Consider the following 27,427-nt stretch of genomic DNA (forward strand, 5'->3'; position numbering starts at 1 on the left):
ATTACCTGACTGAATGAGACATACAATAGTCCCGTTTTCCTGTAAAATGTATACTGTATGATAATGTTTACCAACCCACCACTGAATTAAGGTATTTTCACGCCATGTCGGTCCTGGGGGTTATTTTACCATACTTCACACCGGTCAGTACAGGTTTGTCAAGGAGATCCAGCACTAGCTCAGATATTCCTGGCCTCTGATGGTATGCATAGCCTGGAATTGAACTCGGGTCATTGGGCTCATAGCAGTGTGCTAACCACTATGCCACTGTTCCACCCTATAAACTACATGTACTATACACAACCTAACACAAGTATATGGAATTAACAGGCAGGGATGTATCATCGTATGACAAGATACTAAATACTGTAGTTTATTTCCAGTGTAATCTGCTAAATACTGAAGAAATACTGCTAAACACTGAAGGAATACGTCGTTTAACTTACACTAGCTCCCTGAGGACAATTGCTGTCCTCGGGGAGCTAGGAACAAATATTAAGGAGTGCTGAAAAAAACCCGTGCTAAAGAACTATAGTAAGGATATTCAAATGCAAATTCTGTAGTTTATTTCCAGTATAATTTGCTAAATTATCTGAAATGTTCACAAGTCTTTTGCATAGTTATTACTTTTTGTTATGAAACTGCTTTTAATCCATATAAAATTTTCAAAGGATACCATTACATTGATTCCTTTGCTTTGATGTTAATAAAACAGAAATTTCCAAATAACCAATACATTTTATACAGCAGTATTCTTATTTGCTAAATGTGGGAAATGCCATAGCAACAACCAAAATATAATAATTTTCACAACACTTTTAGCACCTTTACTCTAAAATTATTGTGGCTGCCAAGTATATCGCTTGAAAATAAAGTCTGATTATAGGTCAACTGGTTATAGGTCAACCTTTATTCAATGTAAATATTTTTTTCTGTGCCAGCCCAGCGACACGGTTGTAGATTAATATGCAAATTTGAAAGTATTACATTTATTTAGTCAATACATTTATGCAAATCCGCAAATTTTTATGGATCAAAAATATACCTGTTTGTGCGACACACTGATGAGGTAAGAATTGACAATAGTTGTTTGACATCACACGGAACAAATATGAGAGTGATGTGCCTCCCGAGAAGCCAAGTTAAGAATACATTTTTGTGACCTTGAAATTTTCAATAATAAAATCAGCTTGTTAAATGCATTGCTTTGTTTTATTTATATTGCCGATGCTGGACTTCTGGTGGGGGAGCAAAGTGAGTGGTGGATGTGAGCGTGAAATAAAACTTATGGATATTACATTTTTAAGTGCAGATTTCCAAGAACATTTGTGGATCACCCCATGTTAGAGAATAGACCAGAGAAGGAGAAGTCTCAAGTGGCCTTTCTAAGCCACACTTGGGGATAGAAGCAGCACTTTCCCACCCACCTTGCTGCAGAGTAATGTTCGTCACGTGACATTCACATTTACATACTTCTTTGATTCTCAGTTAGGAAATATACAAATCACGTGCAGAACCCCATTTTACATTATAATTTATTTTGTGAAATTACTGGTGACCATCAATTCACTACAATATTGAACCCGGATGGCTGAAACTCGACTTCAAACCCCAGCTCTCAGCAGTGCCAGATCAGCCCTCTGACTTCTGAACTACCCAGCCATCCATCTCTTACGTAAAACATTGTTATATAGTATTACATAAACAAAAACTACGTTTTTTTGTATATTCAGAATACATTTTGAAATGTTTGTCACGTAAACAATGTTTATTATCAATAGCATGTCTTACGCATTTTCTATATTAATACAAATGTAATCGTTTTAAAAATATATCACGGGGCATGTTATATTCTCTGCTGTTAGAGTAATCACATGCTCATGATCAATTGGATTGCTTTGTTTGGGGTTCTGGATCGTGCTCAACACACAGCTAGCTGATCAAATGGAAAGGATCGTTAAACAAAACTTCAAATGTCAACAGCAAGACAATGAGGACTCCTGCTACGAACAATACTAATAGTGAGGCCAATTATTGTAATGTGTATGTTCATAAGCTGTGCTTTATTTGTATGAAAACTACTTTAATGTGTATTTCTTCAAACTTAAATAATCTTGATTGAAAGCTTTCGTGACTGCAGGAATCCATACTCTTTGGTTATTTCGGTAAAGTCACGTAGGTAGAAATAAAAGAATATAAAATAAAATTAATCACGACGTTTCGATCGCAACACAAGCGATCCTCATCAGGTGGGAACACCACAGCAAGACAAAATGCTGAAGTGGGCGAGAGAGCTCTCGTGGCAAGAGGTTATATAGGTAAGAAAGGGGGGAGGCAAGGGGGTAGAGAGAGGGGGGGCAGGAGGTGGGCTGCGTGAGCGCTAGGGGGAGAAGAAGTGAAGCTGGGGGGGGGGGAGTAGGTGGGGCTAGAAGTGGAAAGCTGGGGACACGCACGGGGGGTGGGGGAGTGACTCGGAAAAATAGACTAGTAACCGGCAGGTATGATGGAAACAACCACAACAGTTAAGGCTTTACCTGGTTGATAACATCCTTCCAATGATTGCTCAATTTGTATCCATCTTCTCGGTTAAAGTTAAGTCTATGTTTATATATCTGGATGGCTTCATGAACAAACCTTTGATAGTAGCCCGATGGTTTGCAGAGTACCTTGGTCTCGGAAAAGAAAATATAATGCGAGCCCACAGCGTTATAACAATGGTCAGCCACGGCAGAGGTATTGGTTCTGCCGTGTTTCAGATCTGCCTTGTGTTCGCGAACACGGTCCGAGACATGTCGTTTTGTTTCCCCAATGTAACTGCTACCGCAGGTACAACTCAGTTTGTAGACTCCAGGATATTGCATGTCAGGAATGACATCCTTCACAGATGGGATTAGATCACAGATTTTGTGTACTGTATTGAATCGGACCTGGATCTTGTGTTTGTTTAAGATTTTGGAAATATTTTTGGTAACACCTGCTCTGTATGGTAAAGTGATGGTTTTGATTGGCTTCTCAGGGGATTGTTTCTTCATGGTTGGAGAAAATGCGGTCCGAGTACCCATTCATCTTGAGGGTCTGGTGTACATGTTCCAGTTCACTGGCTAGGTGGTGTTGGTCGGAAATGCAGTGGGCCCTATGGTGTAATGTTTTGATGAGGGAATTCTTCTGGGCCGGATGGTGTCTCAACGAGGGGTCAGATCTCTTCTCAAACAAAACATCCAGTAATGGTAGCTTACCATCCTTCTCCACTTCCATAGTGAATTCGATGGATGGGAGTATGGAATTGATGTGAAGAGAAATTGATTCAATGCTGGCAGACCATGTGGCCATTTGATGAACGTGTCATCTACGTATCTCTTCCACAAGGAAGGACGTAGGGTGGATGTCTGGATGGCATCTGTTTAAAATTTCTCCATAAAAACATTCGCTATCACTGGTGCAGTTTACATTGTGACATACACAACGCCCGTTAAAATAATTGCAACATAATTTATTGCAAAACTAAATTTACTACATAGTACAGAATCTACTTAGCCTGTACGGTTGTAAAAATACTAACAAGTGGTATATGCAGGTATGAACTATATTTATAGCGCATCATATAGAGAATGTAACAAGCTAATTATGTTAGATTATTTAAAAGATAACGGATATTTAAACATTTTAAATGTAGAAACTGGTTAAGATGTCATGTATGTGACCCTAGTGGTGCCGAGTAATCACACTGGACAGCTATTTTTTCAGACGCCGTATTACTCAACACTGCACGAATTAATGCATCATTGTTTTATTTACCCAGACCACCTTGGGTGCCCACTGATCGATGCGGTGGAGCCTGTTGAATCCCACTCCAAAGTAATGGGCAGCTGTTATAGGGCAATTTAAGTCCAGCCCAACAGTTTATTCTGGCAACCAAACAGCCAAGGTGAGAAGCTATGACTATTTACAAATACTACATGATTGATACATGTGTGACTGCTAAATAAATCAGACATTCAATGTATTGCGCTTTTGCTACATCTCTCTAACTCTATGCAGCTGAAATCATTTATTGAATGTCATCTCATTTACAAGGGACTCATCTTTACGCTGTATTTATTTCACGTTGAGTCCAGGTTTATTGATAGACACAATGGTGACTAAATGGTCTTGAAAGACAAAACTGTTTTATTGCTAGTAATTGTGACAGGTTTTATCACACAATGTGGAGGAATATGATGTTAAAAATTGAAAATGTTCTTTTAAGACATACCACACCACACAATTCTAAAATGAACCAATAATAATGTAATGTTATGAGACCTCCTTTGCCAGAAACAAGATATAGGAATAGGTTTTACCCTTTTAACTGGCACAAAAACTGACACCTTTATTCAAGGCATCATGTTTGCAATGACCACAACACAAGCAGTCAAAATGCAAACAAAAAAGACAACTCTGATAATAATATGCACTGTCCTTGAATTTGATTGGTCCACACCCGAAACAGCTTTTCTTAGAGCCTAGTCTCCATTGGTGTTGGACCAGAAGACGCCAAAAGGCGCCTTCACACCGAGGGCACTGGAGTCTTGGGAATCTAGCCCCACTTATGTCCTTCATTGAGCACAGTCCGCTACGTGTTTTCTTGTTTTCTTATAATGAATGACTAAACCTGCCAATAACGAGAATGTGGCGAGCGCTTGAATTTTGTTTAACCCGATTAACCACACCTGGCTGAGAAAAGTATCGACTGCACACCCATTATATATACATGGGAAACAGTGCCTTCCTGTCCCGTTGTCTGTTAAAAGCTCTAACAGATAGGTGAAAGCCCTCACCATAGAGGTTATCAATTCTAGATTTAAAGCTTTCGTGACTGCTAGGATCCATACTCTTTGGTTCTATTGGGTAAAGTCACGTAGGTGAAAATAAAATAAAAAATCACGACGTTTCGGCCACAACACAAGTGGCCTTCATCAGGTGAAGGGACGAGACTGTCTGGAGGACAGCGCTGGAGTGGAAGAAGCCAGACAGGCTCGTCCCTTCACCTGATGAAGGCCGCTTGTGTTGTGGCCGAAACGTCGTGATTTTTTATTTTATTTTCACCTACGTGACTTTACCCAATAGAACCAAAGAGTATGGATCCTAGCAGTCACGAAAGCTTTAAATCTAGAAGTGCCTTCCTATCTATCAGCGCAATAAAGCACAAAGACGATATCACCCTTTATGCAATGTATTTGTGTAATCATGCTTCAGATATTTGTTACAAAAGCACACTAAAACGGTAACCACTTAATTAATATATTGTACATTTTTATGTAAGATATGCCATTAAAAAAAACAATTATTTTAAAACGTTATTTTAAAAATAAGGAAATATTTCAGGATCATGACCCTTACAAGTAATTGTATAACATGAAAACAAATGAGATGAGAATTCAATGAAACAATAAGGACATATGCATGTGGAAACTAAACAAAACGTCAAAAGTATGATTAACTGCTTAATGCAGTAAATAATTTTGCTAGAGGGCCTTGTTAAAAATTAATCAGGTTTTAAGCATAAGTAAAAAAAAACTTTCAGCAGCAGCAACAGCAGAAAAAAGGGTCATACACACATTGAGTTAATACCCTCCACTTGGCCTATAAAACAATTTACATTTAGCAACGAACTTATTCCCTGCAGTATTAATTTAACGACCTGACCAAACTTGTCATATCCAAACATTTTCCAGTAAGTTTAACTATGACAAGTGATAATTAACAGCAACACTGTACACATCAAAAACATTCATCTCGTATATACCTATACCCTTGTTTGACAACTGTATTTCTAAATTAAAAGTGCAATGGCCTGGAGGTAGCAACACCATTATGCTCTGTGATAAGTGCATGGCCACAGCTGATATTATCAATGGTAGTCACCATCCCATTTCAATTTATTATTTTTTTATAGGTTCCACAAACCCATTATTGATCTCAACCTTGAGGCCAGAATCGTTCCAATGGGTGTACATTTGAGCATGGGCAAATGTCTTACACACATGCAGTCATGACACTCCTGGCAAAATAACAATTTAGCAGACATGAGGACTGATCACAAATAGGTGGGTAAATTGTCACAAAGGAATGGTGTCCCTGATAAGTAAAATTACTTTATTTTCTGCTGCTGGGCAGTGGTGTATGTAAAAGTTGACACCACACTGCCTAGCTACTTTTTACAATGCAAGTTTTATTCCATACAATATAAAAATTTTAATCCGAAAATTGTGAAGAAATTACACGTATTACATGAAGCTCGTAGACACAGCATTGTAACAGTGCATGACTAATATATTGTGGGGAGATGTTTAGACACCTTTGGATGGTAAGTACCGTAAACAAATCATGAAAGTACTGTAATGTTGTATTGTATTGCATAACAGTAACACAGAACAACACTTTAGATCTATTTCCAAAACACACGTAAAATGTCCTTTCGAAACATACCAAAGCACGTCATTCAAAAGTAAATAATAAAATATCAAAATCATTTTCAGAAATACAATACAAAGCAGTAAAACAGTGCTTTGTATTGTAATACAGAGCAAAACTTTAAACCTATTTCCCAAGATGGTTACAAGAGAGAATATAAAGCATTATTAGTATAGCTTTTCAACTTTAAAAAAAAATCTTTGACAATATTGTATTTAATATACGCCAGACATTTTCCCTGTCATGTAAGGAAAACAAACGCTCGTGTATAACCAGCAGGGATACTGCCGAATAAAAGTATCGCTTAAAATTACTTCCGAATCTCTTCCTCATTCCACTACATTTAAAAAAAAAATATATCAAAAGCTCTCGCATTGATCTCTCATTGCAATGTTTTCATTACAACTCTGGTCGCCTGGAGGACTTGCTTCTGAAAGCCACTGGTGCAAGACGAGTGTGTCAAGTAAGGCTGAATTTGAGAATGTTGCCTTATAATTTGAGGTAGAAACATGTTGGTAAAAAAAAAATACCATGCTGTATTGCATTTACCAAACATTCACAACTGCACTTAAAAAGGTTTCCTCATGCATAGCGATAAAACGAGTACTACATTGGCATACGACTTAGCACAGTAGAGTACTGTCATTATGTTTGCATAAAATACCGATTTATGCTACCGTTAACGTGTATGGCTATAGGCTATGTTAGTTCCCATGGTGTTCCCTGATGTCACCTTTCATTAACTGTAAAACAAACTCCTAAGGATCTCCATTTATCGCGAAATTTTGTAAAAATGCATCTGTGTACATGCCATGAAGTAAACAGGCATTTCTTAAATCATGTCAGTGCATTTAATATACAGCCTCCAATGCATTGCTATACTTTCTGAAAAGGTGACAATCATGTCCATTTACCCTGAATCAGGAACCTACTTTCCGAGGATGTGGCTATCAAAGCAAGGAATCACGTTCTTATTGCAAACTATTTATAAATAAGCACATGTTGTCGGCATTGAAAGGGTTTTATATATTTAAAAAAACAATGGGCGTTTTTTAATAGGCCAAAACTGGCAGGGTATACTGAGGGATTTCTCATTGTACCACTCTTGATCCCACATGGGCAGTTAATTGTGCTCGCCACCTCTGAGCTATGAAAAACCAAGGGCATATCATGAGAGGAATAAGAATATATCATTATGCCAGAAGAGAGAACTAGATGTCCATGCATTATCTTGAGTGGTGTATTATTATTATTCGATTGACAATAACTGGGACTTTTAATGTTCCAGGAACACTTCGAGATTTCACAGGACAACTCCGTGAAAAAGAGGACACTCCTGGGAAAACAAGGACAGGTGGCAACCCTCATCGTAGTACCTCATCCGTGTTTAGCGGAAAAACTTGAGTTTGTCTTGAAGCCACTCTTCTGTGAGCTCCTCCACACTGCGGATCTCAAACACCTGATGGGGAGAGTGAGTGAGGCAATACATCTGCAACTAATAGGCATGTAACGAGACAGAACATGGAAGACAGTACAAGTGAGGCAGTTGGTTTAAACGAGACAGACATTTCTACCAAGTATATGCAAGCCAAATCATGGTGGGGGGGCATCATTGAATACAAGCCTACGATTTAAACAACAAAATGAAACAAATACATATATTGTAAATAAAACTCCCACATGGCTTTGGGAGGCCCGTATACAGCAGTGGATTGGCAAAAGGGGCTACACATACACATATACACCTCAAAATAATACCTCGCAAATGTTGCTTGGGAATGTTTTACAAAATTCCACAGTCCTACAATGGATGTCGAGTACTCCTTGATTACGATTCCTCAGTTTTCTGTATGTAACATGCATGCACCTGTGCGGATCTCAATACAGGATTTTTTTAAATAAGTATAAACATGAATGTTCTATAATACTGTCGTGATTCAGAATTTAATCAAGTGGTATCACAAAATCTCATCATGGTTGCTTTATAGTCTAATTATGCCCATTTCCACATCTGAATATGACATTTATATTTATTTATTGAGCATTGCATCTTTATACCCTGTTCCACACACATAATACACCGAATGTTCTTGCAACATTAATGCAGGAATGTTTATTCCGCCTGCAAATGGTTTTTGAGCATGTTACGAGAAAATGCCACGCTAACATCCCTGGTGTTAGCTAACATCCCTGGTGTGAATGTCTTGAATGCGTCTCTTACATGCTGTTCGAGATCACTGCAGCTTTTGGCAGTATGATTATAGTTATTTCATATTGGATATGGTAATATAATCTGTGCATTGGAAATATTTTTTCTGACGGAAACATTTGCAAAAATTGTAAACGCGTTCGTATTTATCATTACATTATTAGGTATCACGTAAACAAGCATTTGGTTTTAACAGGAATGCACTTGACTGCAAAATAATTTCATACTTCAAACCGTTCAACGTGTATACACAAAACAGTGCTAACATCATATGTTTCTAAGAAACCGTACGTATCAGTTTGAAACATTGGCTTGTATGGCCACAGAATAATCTAAGACATTACAGATGAACGCGAGCTGTTGAACAAATGCATAGACGGTGACAATAAGCGCTGTTAAAAAAAACTGATTGCTGATGCAAACGCTGAAGCATGCGAACGCAACCAGATTTCCATTTGGCTTGTACTCGCACACATTCATGTTGGCAAGCCATTGCTCAGCATTGCACGGGATGCATTACGCAAGCCGCCGAACGTGAGCAAAAATGCCAGTCAGCTTTGGGTTCAAAGTCTTTCCTGAATGATCCTGAGCACAAGAGCAGTTGGCGGTGTAACATCACTGTATAGCGTGCAGGATAACGCGTGCAGATAGGACTGCATTTCTTTCCCGAGCAGTCATCACAACTGAATGCTGGATGAAAGAGAGACGGAGCCTCTTGTTAGGCAAGACTGCAGCCCGAAAAACGAGTGGACTGCTTGTAGTCGACCGATGTGATTTTAACCATCAATATGCTGCAGCGTGGCATGACACAACATGCCACTGTTCATTTTTATAATAAGATATTTATTTTTTTACAAAACCAAACCTGTCTCACGGGTTTTATATTGGCCCATTAGCACTAACGATGACAATCCCGTTGCTTCCTGTGGCCACGCTACGAGCTAATAAGAATGGTAGAAGAAAGTGACATCACGAGATTGGAGAGGCAATTCTATGGCGAGGTTGGCCCGCATTCGCACGCACACACACGGGAGTGTGCACTCACGGGCGAGGTCGGCTACAATTACCAAATTGACTCAGTAGGGGGCACAAGTCCCTCTTGTTGAATACAAAAAGCCATGAACAAAAGGGATAGCGATGACGGTGCCTTTAACAGTTGTGACCCACACCCCCATCCCTCGCCCTTAGGAAATCTAAAATCAAATGGGAGATACTCCACATTGCATTGTCAATGCACTGTGTATCCCTGTTGCATACCTTGGTGAGCTCGGCTGTTTGCACCAGCGTGTTCTTGCTGCCAGCGTACATCATCTGCTGCTCGGGCTTGCAGCCTAAAACAACGACACACACAGGGAGTTTTCGTCCGACAACTAAGGGCATCCCAGACATCCACACTCGTGTTTTATATCAACCACAACAACCTGATGTTTTGCCTTCATTCATGGAAAATGAAAGACAAACCGCAGTGTGGTTGTGGCCATGCCACCCCAACTATGGACCAAGGCCGTAGCCATGGAGTCAACATTGGGGGGGGGGACTAAATCTTCCAGGGTGTCTGGGGGTCCCAACCCAGAAAAAAATCTACATTTGAAGACGAATTTTCTGCCTGAAATATAAAAAAAATCACTAACACATGGGATGGACTTTTTATTTTATTTTTTACAATAATGTCTAATAGTGTATTGTATTACATTGCTCTGTTTTTACTTTTTTACCATTTCTTGCTGGTGAGAGAGGCCTGCTGTTCAACACACCCGTGCTGGTGAGAGGGGCCTGCTTTTCAGCACACCCGTGCTGGTGAGGGGGGCCTGCTGTTCAGCACACCCGTGCTGGTGAGAGAGGCCTGCTGTTCAGCTCACACGTGTTGAGGGGCCTGCTGTTCAGCACACCCGTGCTGGTGAGAGGGGCCTGCTGTTCATCACATCCGTGTTGGTGAGAGGGGCCTGCTGTTGAGGGGCCTACTGTTCAGCACACCCGTGTTGGTCAGAGAGGCCTGCTGTTCAGCACACCCGTGTTGAGGGGCCTACTGTTCAGCACACCCGTGCTGGTGAGAGGGGCCTGCTGTTCAACAGACCCGTGCTGGTGAGAGGGGCCTACTGTTCAGCACACCCGTGCTGGTGAGAGGGGCCTGCTGTTCAACACACCCGTGCTGGTGAGAGGGGCCTGCTGTTCAACACACCCGTGCTGGTGAGAGGGGCCTGCTGTTCAACACACCCGTGCTGGTGAGAGGGGCCTGCTGTTCATCACACCCGTGCTGGTGAGAGAGGCCTACTATTCATCACACCCGTGCTGGTGTGAGGGGCGTGCTGTTCATCACCCCCGTGTTGGTGAGAGGGGCCTGCTGTTCACTTCCATGCTGCTGAGAGAGGCCTACTGTTCATCACACCCGTGTTGGTGAGAGGGGCCTGCTGTTCACCACTCCCATGCTGGTGAGAGGGGCCTACTGTTCAACACACCAGTGCTGGTGAGAGAGTCCTGCTGTTCAGCACACCCGTGCTGGTGCGAAGATGGCGCTGATGATGGTAGCCTCAGCTGGTCGGTGCGCCCTGTTTTGTCTTGTTTTGTCTGTCAATTCAGTGTTTTGCCAAGATTTTCGGAGTTCTCTAACAAGAGACGAACTTTTAAATATCAGGGAAACAACTCCTGTGGATTTAATTCCTACTTTTCTGCTTCCAGCGGCAGAATTAGTAGGCATTCTAGTCAATGCCGCGCTAGGCTTTGCTCAAGCAACGAAACGCCGCCCAAGGGGTAAACGGTCGGGGGCTCTAGTACGGCTACGCAGACGCGGGATCCGAACAGTGCTTCCGAGCTTCTTCCTCTCCAACGTACGTTCACTGTACAACAAAATGGATGAACTTCAGCTACTGATGGTAAAAAACAAAGACTTTCTTTCAGCTTCTGCATTGTGCTTCACGGAAACATGGCTGTGTGATTTGATTCCGGACACTTCGCTACAACTAGCAGGATTCCATCTTGTAAGATCGGATCGTGACATAGCACTCTCCGGCAAGACGAAAGGCGGTGGTATTTGTTTTTACATTAACAGTGGCTGGTGTGTAGATGTCACAGTGATTCTACAACATTGTTCTCCACTCCTTGAATCAATTTTTATAACCTGTAAACCGTTTTACTCGCCTCGCGAGTTCGCGTCGCTCATTTTGGTCGGAGTTTATTTGCCGCCTTGTCCTCAGGTTAAAGAGGCCCAACGCATGCTCGCCGATCAGATTCTGAGTGTGGAGCGAGCAAATCCAGATTCGTTGGTTATCGTACTTGGCGACTTTAACAAAGGTAATCTCAGCCACGAACTCCCCAAATACATACAATTCATTAAATGCCCAACCAGAGAAGGGAACACTCTGGATCACTGTTACACTACAGTCAGTAGAGCCTACCACGCCGTCCCCCGAGCAGCACTAGGACACTCTGACCATGCCATGGTCCACCTGATTCCTGCATACAGGCAGAAACTAAAACTCTGTAAACCTGCTGTGAGGACATCTAAACAGTGGACCAGTGAGGCTGTGGAAGATTTGCGGGCGTGCTTAGACTGTACTGACTGGGATATGTTCACGACTGCTACCAATAGTCTGGATGAACTCACAGAGGCTGTGACGTCCTACATCAGCTTCTGTGAGGACTGCTGTATCCCAACACGTACCAGGGTGAACTTTAACAACAATAAGCCCTGGTTCTCAGCAAAGCTCAGAAGGTTGAGGTTGGAGAAGGAGGAAGCGTTTAGGAGTGGAGATAGAGACAGATTCAAGGAGTCGAAGAACAGGTTTAGCAAAGCGGTGAGAGAGGCTAAACGACTGTACTCAGAGAGACTAAAACACCAGTTCTCTACAAACGACGCTGCTTCTGTCTGGAGAGGGCTCAGGCAGATCACCAACTACAAACCCAGAGCCCCCCACACCACTAACGACTCCCGCCTAGCCAACGACCTGAACGAGTTCTACTGTAGATTTGAAAGACAATTGGACTGTCCTGAACCACCCCTTCCAACCCAAGAGGCCCCATCCCCCACCAATACTACAGAGACGACTATCTCCTTTCAGGAGGGAGAAGTTAATAGACTTTTCAAGAGGCAGAATCCACGCAAAGCAGCCGGGCCGGACTCTGTCTCTCCAGCCACCCTCAGGCACTGCGCTGACCAGCTGTCTCCGGTGTTCACCAACATCTTTAACACCTCCCTGGAGACATGCCATGTACCAGCCTGTCTCAAGTCCTCCACCATCATCCCTGTGCCCAAAAAGCTAAGGCCAACAGGACTAAATGATTACAGACCGGTCGCCCTTACATCTGTGGTAATGAAGTCTTTTGAGCGCCTGGTCCTGGCACACCTCAAAGCCATCACAGACCCTCTCCTGGACCCCCTTCAGTTTGCCTACAGAGCCAACAGGTCTGTGGACGATGCAGTTAACATGGCCCTCCACTTCACCCTACAGCATCTGGACGCCCCAGCATCCTACGCCAGGATCCTGTTTGTGGACTTCAGCTCTGCCTTCAACACCATCATCCCTGCCCTGCTTCAGGACAAGCTCTTCCAGCTGAACGTGCCATACACCACCTGTAAATGGATCACAGACTTCCTGTCTGACAGGAAGCAGTGCGTTAAGCTGGGAACACAAGTCTCTGGCTCCAGGTCCATCAGCACCGGAACTCCTCAGGGCTGCGTCCTTTCCCCTCTGCTCTTCTCCCTGTATACCAACAGCTGCACCTCCAATCATCTGTCCGTCAAACTATTGAAGTTTGCGGATGACACCACCCTCATTGGGCTGATCTCTGGTGGGGATGAGTCTGACTATAGGTGGGAAGCTGACAATCTGGTGACCTGGTGTAGCCAGAACAACTTAGAGCTAAATGCTCTAAAGACAGTTGAGATGGTTGTGGACTTCAGGAAGAATACAGCACCACTCACCCCCATCACCCTGTTAGACTCCCCAGTAAAAATTGTAGAGTCCTTCCGCTTCCTGGGCACTATTCTCTCCCGGGACCTCAAGTGGGAATTGAACATCAGCTCCCTCACCAAGAAAGCTCAACAGAGGATGTACTTTCTACGGCAGCTGAAGAAATTCAACCTGCCAAAGACAATGATGGTGCAATTCTATACAGCGATCATTGAATCCATCCTCACCTCCTCCATAACCGTCTGGTACGCTGCTGCCACTGCCAAGGACAAGAGCAGACTGCAGCGTATCATCCACACTGCTGAGAAGGTAATTGCCTGCAATCTACCGACCCTCGAGGACCTGCACACGACAAGGTCTATGAGGCGAGCGAGGAAGATTATGGCCGATTTCTCCCACCCTGGACACTCTCTGTTTCAGCTACTCCCCTCCGGCAGAAGGCTTCGGTCCATCAGGACCAAAACCTCACGCCATAAAAACAGTTTCTTCCCATCTGCTGCTGGCCTGTTAAACAAGGCCAAGGGCTAACACTGTTTTTAACATTTGATCTACATAACGACACGTTGCTGATATTAACTATGTTTCCCTATTTGTATTTTTAAATTATATCTTAAAGCTATTTTATATTCGATATTTATTTAATTTTATATACTTCAGCCCCTTAGTGTTAGACTTTTAACCCTTATTATAGTAAGACTTGTTTAAAACTTATTTAAGATTTTAGATTCCTATATGTTGAATGTATGCACCATCCTGCCAAAGTAAATTCCGTGTCGGTGTGAACTTACATGGCGAATAAAACCCTTTCTGATTCTGATTCTGATCTGATTCTGATTGTATGTAATTGCAGAGATTAGGGATTAATAAAGTATAACCATAACCACAATCATATAAACAGAAATCTATGCATTGATTTATATGAAGACAAGTCCAGATATTGTGGCCAAGGTTTATCGAATTTATATTTTTATTTACATAGCATAGCAATTTTTTAAAATATCCCCCCACAATATATATTATAATTACGGCCTTGCTATGGACCATAGACTAAACCACTGTCACCTGCGCTCCTTCAATGGAAGAGCAGCAAAAATTACACGAACTCTCTTTTGAAGACCTCTCCTGGCTATCACACCTCGACATTGGCATTGAACTCCTGAACATATCGCCCTACGCAATAGACAGCCTGATGTTAACTTCTTTATAATCACCATTTCATTGGGACATGATAATTAACTGCAGCACAGTACGTTAATAAACGTGATACATCTAGAAAGTACAATTTGATCAAATGACTAGAAACGAACACCACTATGATCACAGCGACGTGCACACTTCTTGTCTTGTATGGCATGTAAGCAACAGTTTGTATAGATGTCATAGTTGAATGGTAAGGTCCTTCAATCAATCCAAGGTGACAGTAAATGCTGTATGGATTGCAGTGATACCGTGCAGACTAATGAATGTACACAGGTGCAGTCACTTACCCAGGGGACTGCAGAAAATGAAACACAGTGGGTAGGATATCCGTCCATCCGTGTGGTGGTATTTGTAGCTGTACAGGATGAATGTGAAATGCAGTCAAGGATCTACAACAGCATCCGATATATCACACTTCTTCAATGTCGATCAAATAGAATGGCGGGGGGGGGACATCTCTTTACAGCACTTACGCCAGTGTCAACTATGTCAACTGAAGGTAATACATAAATTAACAATCACATTGAAAAAAGTATAATATAATCTCAAATAAAAGATATTGGAGATGACAACTTATATTCTTGAAAGCATAAGGAAAAGAGACGAGAGTACATTGCTTAAGTTGGAAAATAACGATGACAATAATTTATTGATATGAGATCATATTGGTTTGCGAAATAAGATTATCTGGTTCAAGCGTATGTACTCAAAGCTATTAACCCTTTCCTGATCAAGAGATATAAATACGATGTGTAACAGGGGCAAATAATATACCTTACTCTCCATCAACAAGAGATATGCTGCGAATAATAATAACCACCACACTGCTGACTTAGCCATGAAGTTATACTGGCTGACAAGTTAGACCAATGGAAGAACTATTAGACACACATTGATACCTTTTTGTATATAACAATGGCATTATTAATTATGTAACTGTCTTTAAATGTTAACATTAATCTCTGAAGTCTGAACAGTATGGTCCATGCAACAGGTGAAGTTATCCGCGGTTTTGAAAGGAGTGACAGAGTGATCTTATTTTCGCAATACGGGAACCAGTCTCTAAGCTTGCTTGTTGTTTTCACTGTGGAGCTCCACATCATTTCCAGCTGGCTGCTGCGCATGCACTGACTCATCAGCTATCACAGCGAAGTCAAGTGGTCAGAATTACAGTTGGCCTCATGTGAGATTCCACAGACTGCTGTTTTCAAGGATATCTGGGCTGCCTTTCTGGCAACTCTTCCTTGAGGTCCTCCGGAGATATGTCCTGATAGTTTGCAGTTGCACAGACAAAAAGTTAATAAACCATGAATGTCTTGCAGAATACACACGTCTATTTAATCCAGTATTCTACAAATAGCCTCTCAGCTGAAAATTCTGGGGATTAATAATTTTCACCCAAGTATATTTACGAGAATTAAGTATACAAAGTATTTACCTAAACATAATGTGTTTTTTTTTGTTTAAACATCTACCAAACCTGACATATAGGTAGGTTTACCTTCTGACTTTAAACTTTCGTGACTGCAGGAATTAATATTCTTTGGATCTTTCGGTAAAGTCACGTAGATAGAAAAATAATATAAAAAAAGTGAATAAAATATATTTTTTTAAAACATTAGCTGCCCCGCCCATGCTGCTGACACTTGGGCTACGCCCATTTTAAACCTTTATAAACAGTTTGCCTTTAGAGGCGAACCCCTTTTTCCTGACGACCGCTTGTGTTGCGATCCAAGCGTCGTGGTTTTAATTATTTTTATTCACTTTATTTTTTGTTATAATTTTTCTGTCTACGTGACTTTACCGAAAGAACCAAACAATAGATTAACCTTTTTGAATTGTCACTATTGCTTTACTCTAATTGCTCGAAATGTAACAAGTCAGAAGTATACAATACTAAAATAGTATGACTCAAAAGCAAACACAACACAAGATTTTATCTTTTGCGCATTTGGCTATTGAGTGGCAGCAGGTTACAGAGTTTTATTGTAATTGTCCCACATTTCTACAAACCAAAAGCAAAGAGTTAGATTTTTCAAGTGAATAGGTTAATTTAAGAAACAGTTTTTATGCAACCCTTGAAATTCATATGTACAGCCTACAATCAAGTGAACTGTGGGTTAATCTAATTAATTATGATAATATGTGTACTGTACAGCCCTGTATAAATCCACTTCTGAATTAAGGCCTTCCCACACCATGTCGGCAAAGAGAGGAGGCCTCGGATTCAGATATCACTCGCCAACGATGTGAGCTGTGGCTGAGAACCGACTGATGTAACCTGGGCTATAAAACCTGACCTGGAAATTGTACATGCAATATTCCCTGCAAACGCATATATATAAAATACTAATGTAAACAACATTATGTTTATACAGCAGTTATAGGCCTTACATTCACTGATAAACACTAAAGCCAGCAATGATTTGCTGTGACATGTAATTATAATGTGGCATTACTAGTAATTTTCAATATTCTTGTGGTAACATGTTCAATTATGACATTTAGCTTTTTCTCCAGATAGTTAAAAAAGACGAAAATTTTAATTGTTTGTTTTTATAATTAATAAAAAACTATGGGACATATGATAGACACTAAAGACTTGCAAATAATACGTTCTTCAAGCGAGTTTCCAGGTGAAACATTTTAATCAAGAAAAATAACATTTTAATTACTAAATATGAACATTGTACCTCGTACTCTTCCTCCATCACCACTACTTGGCGGTCCTTGTCAATCTTCACTGTAAAACAGGCTCTTTGTTTATGCACTCCAAACCAGTAGACACATGCAATAAAACATTGAATAAAACGTGGAAAACAAACCATTCCTTCTCAGTAGGAAACAATCGACAATGTTCGCCAATGTCCTTTTTACTCATGTAAAAAACATAACCTTTAAATATGTAAGAGCATTAATTCACCATTACAGTGCTGTATTGTCTGTGCCTTTTAAATTAGATATTGTAAGCATGCAAATAAATAATTCACTGAAGGAGACACGCAATACAGGTTACATATTTCTTAACATATGTTGCTTAACAAAAGATGCGGCTGGTCATGGCTGTTTTGGTCATATAACGCAGCGTATGAATTCCCCAAAATACCCGTGGCAATCATCTTCCTCGCCGATTACTCTCTGTCCATACACAACAGCTGTGCATGGTCTAATCACATGATTGTACACATGTGAATAGATATCCAATGATTTACATGATCGTCCCAAGGGCAATAAAATGTATTTATGGTCGAGCATTGTTTTATGAGTGGAACATATCACAACAATTGGGACATTACTCAGTGCACCGTAAAACTTGTGGCGAATTTTGCATTTGCACACGCTCAAGGGAAGCACATGCTCGACAAGATAAGGTGTATTGTACATTTGCATAAGACTTACTTTAACCCACAATAATAAGGTTATTTACACACAGTAATGACTACCACATAAAATAAGGTAAGGTAAGCATTACTCCACACTGGCAAACATTAACATAAGATACGTGTGTGTGTGTGTGTACACGGAATGCAAAACGTATTATCTTTAGTGTATGAACTGCAATAACTCAAGGCATTCTGGCTGTAAAATATTAATCCAGTCACCAACATAGGAGCATCCTGCACATGTTATTCCTTCTGCTTAAGTAGCAATAGTTAACATCAACGACCACGGGTCAACGGTCGAACGTTATCAGTGCTCCAGAGTATTGAGAGTTAAGAGTATTTTGTGTTTGAGATTCGTAAAAAAAATAGCTTCAACATGATTGGGCCAAATGCACTTCCTTTGCAGACATGTTTTGCACCGTTTATAGTGCGATTACAGACCAATGGATGTTATCTAAAGAAACATGTTTTGGTCTCTGGGATATGTTATGCTGGCATAGATTTAACGTTCAAAATTACGTGAAACCTCACCCCTATCAGTTGCGTGACTTGAATACAATCAGTGTAAATGGCACAATCTTACTTTAACCGATGATGGCGCTCATAAACTAATGTGGGGCATTAGTACACTGTAAGATTGAAACCCTATACTGTATATATCAAAGGTGTGCCACAATCATTGCATGGAATACCTGATAACTGTGGTTAATATTTAAATAAATATTCCTGTGCAGCGTAATAGCCAAAGCTACTTTTTTACATTTAAATATTCCCACTAACTCTTTTGCGTGTTTATATATAACAAAAAACTTACGAAACTTTAAATGACAATTTGATTTTTCTTGTTGGCATTTGCCAGTTGCAATGTATGATTTAAGAAAAATAAACTGCTACATTAATAAAAAAAACAATATCTACAGTAGAAAATCTTTAGGTGTGGTTTCTTCCAGAAATGTATTAAAATAAAATTTAAAAAAAGTTAACACGTAGGCTGATTTTAGAAATATTATTCTCTACTTAATTACACTAACAAATGTTTTAAAAAGAACATCTCGACACCTGGATGAAGGCAGAAAAATCAGATTCATAACACCAAAGATCGTTTGGTATGCTTCTAAAAGAAAAATTAAAGTAAAACCAAAGCTGCAGGAATCTTGTCTTTGGTAATATTTAAAGGCAAATGTTTTAACTGTGTAAAATGCAGAACTAGTGTGTATTATACAGTGCACGTATCTTGTCAGTGTACTGATGAGAGTGTTGGCTCACTTATAATGGCCGCATTGGTGGTCTCTTTGCGGAAGCGAAATTTCTTCAACTTGTCTTTCAAGCCTTGGTCAACCTCGCACACCACCAGGGACTCGGTCTTCAAAGCAATGTCACACACAGGCATGCATACATGTCACGTTTCATTGCCGTTTCATTGTCACCTCTTTTCGTAAACGTTTTAATGCTTATATAGCGAGCTGCACTGTGATGCCCAGTGTCAATGTTGGAAACATGGCACATTGTTAAGACCTAGAGTTAAACAATACATTTCTAATCTTTTACAGACATCAATCCCACGAATAAGAGTAGACAAAAGATTTATAGCATCTCTTACAATATTAATGATACAGTAACGTGTATATGCCCAGCCCTTTATCAATCCACTGCTGGATGAGGGACCTCCATACATGCCGTGTGGGTCATTGGGGTTAAATGACCATGGTTCACCTAGGTGGTTAGTGCATGTTAATCACTTGCCTTATAAACTAATTTTATATCCATAATTTAACTAGTTAGTGACTTAAAAAGCACAGCAAACTTTGGGCAGTATATTTCTTGTTGCTTATGGATCGAACGAAAAGTTGGCGAACAACACTGGAGGACAGATGAACACTTTTGACAACTCACTTAATTTAGTGGCGATAAAAAAAAACCGCTTGTGTTACCAAATATAAGAGAGATCCAGATGTTGTATTCTGCCGAGGGGTTACTGCATGCGTTCAGCAATTTTTAAACGCTATTTATTTATTTATTTTCGAATTCAGGCTATGAAACGAACAGCGTGTTTATATTCTGCTGGAGCCAAGAACACTGTACTTTTTTTTTTGCAAGGAACAAAAGGTCAATCTGAGACGGGCAAACACTTCTCTATTGATCGACTTGACACTAATGCTGAGCGGAAAGGGGGATGCCAATATACCACAATGAAGCACTGTATTAAAGCTTCTAAAGATACATGTGCAACCCTTTGTTAATCCACTACAGGATGAGGACCTGCACATGCCGTGGGGGTCATGGGGGTTATGTGGTCATACTTTACTATACTGTCCAGTGATTGTTCGTAAAGGTGGGGACCATAGACACGGAAACAAAGGAGTAGAGTCCCACAAGTTGATTTGCTGCACTAAAAAGATCCAGAAGGCCTACGACAACCTGTTTGAGCAATCGTGGTCACCCATCCAAGCACTATCCATGCTTAACCCTGCTCAGTTTGCAATAATTGAAAATGTGAAAAATGAAAATACTAAACCTTTTTAAGGATGCCTCAACAATATAAAACCCGATGTATATAGAACATTTGGAGCTGGCAGATTGTTAAATAACAGTGTTAAGAGAGATGATGGTGACTTGGGGAGGCATATCGACCATGGCTGATCATGATATAGAGCATTTGCATAACAAAACCGTAGTAAAACATATTTTGTATTACACTGTAAAAAGTTAGATGTTTCACAACAGTCTTTAACGAGGCTAAAAATCAAGCGATTGAACCTTGACTTTACAGTACTTACAATGTGCCCTTTGAAAAACCTCTCAAGCGGTGGTTCCATTAATAAAGAAATGTGCAAAGCCTTATGGAAAACTAAACGCTCATTAAAAATTTGCAACACATTTTCTCGTGGGTTGCACCATGCAGTGGTGAATGAACAGACCATCGTATGCACATTTGGCATATCTCACGCCAGTCTACCCTTTGAGCTGATCCAGTACTGACATTCTGATAACTGGCAGATTGGACCCACTTGATTTGACATGTTGAAGTTTTCAATCTATTGAACTCCTCTATGAGAATAGATATGTGGCCATTCAGACCCTCTTACCCTAAAACGCCAGCAAATATACCATTCATTTATAATTATCCATCAGTTGGTAGTACAACAAATGGGTTCGTGAACAATCTGTGTGGATATCCGTTATCCCCTCTTATGTGTGGGTTATTTTCAAGTACTGTATTGCAGCGTCCTCCAAAAACATAAACAATAATTTGGCAATTGGCTAAACATCCCAGTAGAGGAACCTCATGAAAAAGCCTGCAGGCTCAATATTTCCTGGATAAAGGGCCAAAGTGTTACATCCATCGTAGTGTTAAATCCATCGTAGGTTAATTAGGCAAAATTGATCCTAACCGCACTGAGCTACTTCCATGTCAAGGAGCCAAATAATATGATCTGCCAATAGCACCCCAATAAACACGCGGATAAGAGGAATTCCAGTTATACTGTACTCTCCTATTTCCCAGTACATCTATACATATTAAATGTATCTCTATTGTCCGACTGCTCTCACAGGCAACGTGACACGCCAAATTAGAAACCCCAGTAACGTGCCTCGTGCCATGCCTCCTAAACAGCTGCCAGGGGACTCCTTCCACAACTTTCCCCACACCCCGACAGAGCTTCTTCACGTAACCCGCACAGCTCACAAATAGCGGTGGTGAAACAATGGACCTTAATCTCGGGTTTGCACAATACTCGGGAGGGTGAGATTGAACCCCCCCCCAACCAACAAACCACTTGCCCGCTGTAAGTGAAGTTACACAAAACTGTTCTGTAGCCACGACTTTTGCTTTAAAACACCGGTGCGTCTTATAATCCGGAGAATACGGTATCCAATGAAACGTGTTCACTTAAACAACGTTAAGCCCAGAACAAACTTGCTCCAGGCAGACCATGTTACTTGAAGACTCTTGTAGCGTACGTCTCACCATGTCGTCGTGGAAGACGTGTTCCTTGTTTATGGAAGAAGAGCGATGGTTGAGCTGCTGCTGCTGCTTCTGTTGCTGCACGGCACGAGAAGCCCTCCTGCTGTCTCTGTCTGTCAGCAGCAGCTGCTCCTGCACGAAGCCGGATCCCCCTACTCCCCCGTCTCCGCCTTCAGCTTCCTCCTCCCCTCCACCACCACCACCATCATGACGTTTCCTCCTCCCCTCCACCACCACCACCATCATGACGTTTCCTCCTCCCCTCCACCACCACCACCATCATCATCACGTCTCCTTCTTCCCTCCACCACTGCCATCACGTCTCCTCCTCTTCCTCCCTTCCAACACCATCACGTCTCCTACCTTCCATCACGTCTCCTCCTCCCACCACCACCATCTGTCCTCCCTTCCACCACTATCAGATCTCCTCCTTTACATCGCGTCTCCGATGATGGCAGCCTCGGCCGGTTGGTGCGCCCTGTTTTGGCTGGTTGGTGCGCCCTGTTTTGGCTGGTTGGTGCGCCCTGTTTTGGCCGGTGTTGTTCTTGTTTTGCTTGATCACTTGTGCTGGTGAGAGGGGCCTGCTGTTCATCACACCCGTGCTGGTGAGAGGGGCCTGCTGTTCATCACACCCGTGCTGGTGAGAGGGGCCTGCTGTTCAGCACACCCTTGCTGGTGAGAGGGGCCTGCTGTTCATCACACCCGTGCTGGTGAGAGGGGCCTGCTGTTCAGCACAAACGTGTTGGTGAGAGGGGCCTGCTGTTCAGCACACCTGTGCTGGTGAGAGGAGCCTGCTGTTCAGCACACCCGTGCTGGTGAGAGGGGCCTGCTGTTCAGCACAAACGTGTTGGTGAGAAGATGGCGCCGATGATGGTAGCCTCAGCCGGTCGATGCGCCCAGTTTTGTCTTGTTTTGTCTGTTAATTCAGCGTTTTGCCAAGATTTTCGGAGTTCCCTAACAAGAGACAAACTTTTAAACATCAAGGAAACAACTCCTGTGGATTTATTTCCCACTTTTCTGCTTCCAGCGGCAGAATTAGTGGGCATTCAAGTCAAAGCCGCACTAGGCTTTGCTCAAGCAGCGAAACACCGCCCAAGGGGTAAACGGTCGGGGGCTCTCATACGGCTACGCAGACGCGGGATCCGAACAGTGCTTCCGAGCTTTTTTCTCTCCAACGTACGTTCACTGTGCAACAAAATGTACGAACTTCAGCTACTGATGGTGAAAAACAGAGACTTTCTTTCATCTTCTGTTTTGTGCTTCACAGAGACATGGCTGTGTGATTTGATTCCGGACACTGCGCTACAACTGGCAGGATTCCATCTTGTAAGATCGGATCGTGACATAGCACTCTCCGGCAAGACGAAAGGCGGTGGTATTTGTTTTTACATTAACAGTGGCTGGTGTGTGGATGTCACAGTGATTCTGCAACATTGTTCTCTGCTCCTTGAATCATTTTTTATAAACTGTAAACCTTTCTACTCGCCTCGCGAGTTCGCGTCACTCATTTTGGTCGGAGTTTACTTGCCGCCGGGTCTTCAGGTTAAAGAGGCCCAACGCATGCTCGCCGACCAGATTCTGAGTGTGGAGCGAGCAAATCCAGATTCGCTGGTTATCGTACTTGGCGACTTTAACAAAGGTAATCTCAGCCACGAACTCCCCAAATACATACAATTCATTAAATGCCCTACCAGAGAAGGGAACACTCTGGATCACTACTACACTACAGTCAGTAGAGCCTACCACGCCGTCCCCCGAGCAGCACTAGGACACTCTGACCATGCCATGGTCCACCTGATTCCTGCATACAGGCAGAAACTATAGCTCTGTAAACCTGCTGTGAGGACATCTGAACAGTGGACCAGTGAGGCTGTGGAGAATTTGCAGGCGTGCTTGGACTGTACTGACTGGGATATGTTCACGACTGCTACCAATAGTCTGGATGAACTCGCAGAGGCTGTGACGTCGTACATCAGCTTCTGTGAGGACTGCTGTATTCCAACACATACCAGGGTGAACTTCAACAACAACAACAAGCCCTGGTTCTCAGCAAAGCTCAGAAGGTTGAGGTTGGAGGAGGAAGCATTTAGGAGTGGGGATAGAGACAGATTCAAGGAGTCGAAGAACAGTTTTAGCAAGGTGGTGAGAGAGGCTAAACGACTGTACTCAGAGAGACTAAAACACCAGTTCTCTGCTAACGACTCTGCTTCTGTCTGGAGAGGGCTCAGGCAGATCACCAACGACAAGCCCAGAGCCCCCCACACCACTAACGACTCCCGCCTGCCAACGACCTGAACGAGTTCTACTGCAGATTTGAAAGACAATTGGACTGTCCTGAACTACCCTTTTCCACCCAAGAGGCCCCATCCCCCACCTCTACTACAGAGACAACTCTCTCCTTTCAGGAAGAAGTTAATAGACTTTTCAAGAGGCAGAACCCACGCAGAGTAGCTGGGCTGGACTCTGTCTCTCCAGCCACCCTCATGCACTGCGCTGACTAGCTGTACCCGGTGTTCATCAACATCTTTAACACCTCCCTGGAGACATGCCATGTACCAGCCTGTCTCAAGTCCTCCACCATCATCCCTGTGCCCAAAAAGCTAAGGCCAACAGGACTAAATGATTATAGACCGGTCGCCCTTACCTCTGTGGTAATTACGTCTTTTGAGCGCCTGGTCCTGGCACACCTCAAAGCCATCACAGACCCTCTCCTGGACCCCCTTCAGTTTGCCTACAGAGCCAACAGGTCTGTGGACGATGCAGTTAACATGGCCCTCCACGTCACCCTACAGCATCTAGACTCCCCAGCATCCTACGCCAGGATCCTGTTTGTGGACTTCAGCTCTGCCTTCAACACCATCATCCCTGCCCTGTTTCAGGACAAGCTCTTCCAGCTGAGCGTGCCCGACTCCACCTGCAGGTGGATCACAGACTTCCTGTCTGACAGGAAGCAGTGCATTAAGCTGGAAACACAAGTCTCTGACTCCAGGTCCATCAGCCCCAGAAACTCCTCAGGGCTGCGTCCTTTCCCCACTGCTCTTCTCCCTGTACACCAACAGCTGCACCTCCAATCATCTGTCCGTCAAACTCTTGATGTTTGCGGACGACACCACCCTCATTGGGCTGATATCTGGTGGGGATGAGCCTGACTATAGGTGGGAAGCTGACAACCTGGTGACCTGGTGTAACCAGAACAACTTAGAGCTAAATGCTCTAAAGACAGTTGAGATGGTTGTGGACTTCAGGAAGAATACAGCCCCACTCACCCCCATCACCCTGTGTGACTCCCAAGTCAAAACTGCAGAGGCCTTTCCGCTTACTGGGCATTATTCTCTTCCGGGACCTCAAGTGGGAACTGAACATCAGCTCCCTCACCAAGAGTGCTGAACAGAGGATGTACTTTCTACGGCAGCTGAAGAAATTCAACCTGCCAAAGACAATGATGGTGCACTTCTATACAGCAATCATTCAATCCATCCTCACCTCCTCCATAACCGTCTGGTACGCTGCTGCCACTGCCAAGGACAAGAGCAGACTGCAGCATATCATCCACACTCCTGAGAAGGTGATTGCCTGCAATCTACCAACCATCGAGGACCTGCACACCTCGAGGACCATGAGGCGAGCGAGGAAGATTGTGGCCGATTCCTCCCACCCTGGACACTCTCTGTTCCAGCTACTCCCCTCCGGCAGAAGGCTGCGGTCCATCAGGACCAAAACCTCACGCCACAAAAACAGTTTCTTCCCATCCGCTGCTGGCCTCTTCAACAAGGCCAAGGGCTTACACTGACTTTAACATTTTATCTATAAAATGACACCTTGCCATATTTACACTATGTTACCCTTTTGTATTTTAGATTGTATCTTATAGCTACTTTATATTCAATATTTATTCAAAAATTTACATACTTTAGCCCCTTAGTGTTAGTTAGACTTTGTACCTTTAGTATAGTTAGACTTGTATACCACTTATTTAAGATTTAAGATTCCTATATGTTGAATGTATGCACCTTCCTGCCAAAGTAAATTCCTTGTCTGTGCGAACTTTCATGGCGAATAAAACCCTTTCTGATTCTGATTCTCCTACCACCATCACCTGTCCTCCCTTCCACCACCATCACGTCTCCTCCCTTCCATCACGTCTCCTCCTCCCACCACCATCATCTGTCCTCCCACCACCATCACGTCTCCTCCCTTCCACCACCATCACGTCTCCTCCCTTCCATCATATCTCCTCCCTTCCACCACCATCACCTCTCCTCCCTCCCACCACCATCACGTCTCCTCCTCCTCCCCTCCACCACCCCTCCACCACCATCACGTCTCCTCTTCCTCCCCTCCACCACCATCACGTCTCCTCCCTTCCATCATATCTCCTCCCTTACACCACCATCACCTGTCCTCCCTCCCACCACCATCACGTCTCCTCCCTTCCACCACCATCACGTCTCCTCCCTTCCATCATATCTCCTCCCTCCCACCACCATCACGTCTCCTCCTCCCCTCCACCACCATCACGTCTCCCCCTCCCCTCCACCACCATCACGTCTCCTCTTCCTCCCCTCCACCACCATCACGTCTCCTCCTCCTCCCCTGCACCACCATCACGTCTCCCCTCCACCACCATCACGTCTCTTCCTCCCCTCCACCACCATCACGTCTCCCCCTCCCCTCCACCACCATCACGTCTCCTCCTCCTCCCCTGCACCACCATCACGTCTCCCCTCCACCACCATCACGTCTCTTCCTCCCCTCCACCACCATCACGTCTCCCCCTCCCCTCCACCACCATCACGTCTCCTCCTCCTCCCCTGCACCACCATCACGTCTCCCCTCCACCACCATCACGTCTCTTCCTCCCCTCCACCACCATCACGTCTCCCCCTCCCCTCCACCACCATCAAGTCTCCTCCTTCTCACCTCCACCACCATCACGTCTCCCCCTCCCCTCCACCACCATCAAGTCTCCTCCTCCTCCCCTCCACCACCATCACGTCTCCTCTATCTCACCTCCACCACCATCACGTTTCTTCCTCCCCTGCATCAAAGCTCCCCCGTATGGCCTGTGACAGACTATTGCGGCAAGTGCTGTTCGCGAGCACCTACGAAGGCCGGCACAGCACACGATGGGGGATGGGTGGCCCGACCGCCTTTATCACCAAAGTAATGATGTTTACACACCGCACCAGCTACTTTATTTGAAGTTGAGTCGACCTATGGGAGCCCCAGGATCGGTGCAGACGATCGTCACTGGTGTTGTCCAAGAGCGCGCTAACTGCTGCGCCACCGCTCCCCACACCACCATAAT

The 27,427-nt window shown here is 43.2% G+C and overlaps 1 protein-coding gene across 4 annotated transcripts; it reads right to left on the reverse strand.

Annotated features, from left to right (window-relative positions):
• Positions 1-4,144: 4,144 nt before the first annotated feature.
• On the reverse strand, positions 4,145-27,398 carry LOC116939484 (glia maturation factor gamma-like). 4 transcript variants are annotated; one of them, XM_076065061.1, is made up of 7 exons: positions 27,130-27,398; positions 19,419-19,515; positions 17,463-17,539; positions 15,985-16,036; positions 15,057-15,137; positions 9,920-9,993; positions 4,145-7,912 (listed from the first exon to the last, which is right to left on the reverse strand). In XM_076065061.1, the coding sequence occupies exons 1-7, from the start codon at positions 27,139-27,141 to the stop codon at positions 7,841-7,843; spliced, it is 465 nt and encodes a 154-aa protein (XP_075921176.1). In that variant the 5' UTR covers positions 27,142-27,398; the 3' UTR covers positions 4,145-7,840. The 4 variants fall into 4 exon arrangements, with proteins under 4 accessions (XP_075921176.1, XP_075921178.1, XP_075921179.1 ...); XM_076065063.1 differs by having other exon boundaries at positions 17,463-17,512; positions 27,130-27,378; XM_076065064.1 differs by lacking the exon at positions 27,130-27,398 and adding an exon at positions 22,123-22,311 and having other exon boundaries at positions 17,463-17,512.
• Between the last annotated feature and the right edge of the window lie 29 nt (positions 27,399-27,427).

This window comes from Petromyzon marinus, chromosome 6 (assembly GCF_048934315.1).
Source record: "Petromyzon marinus isolate PM22_M1 ecotype Great Lakes invasive population chromosome 6, UKy_Petmar_22M1.pri1.0, whole genome shotgun sequence".
Taxonomy (NCBI): domain Eukaryota; kingdom Metazoa; phylum Chordata; class Hyperoartia; order Petromyzontiformes; family Petromyzontidae; genus Petromyzon; species Petromyzon marinus.

Bases quoted from the DNA above. Each gene is read 5' to 3' on its own strand.
- LOC116939484 (XM_076065061.1), bottom strand. The intron at 15,138-15,984 runs ATCCTTGAAAAC...TGCATTTCACAT, and splicing joins GCCAGAAAGGCAGCCCAGAT to TCATCCTGTACAGCTACAAA. The intron at 9,994-15,056 runs GTAAGTGACTGC...TCGTTGTTTTAG, and splicing joins CATTTTCTGCAGTCCCCTGG to GCTGCAAGCCCGAGCAGCAG.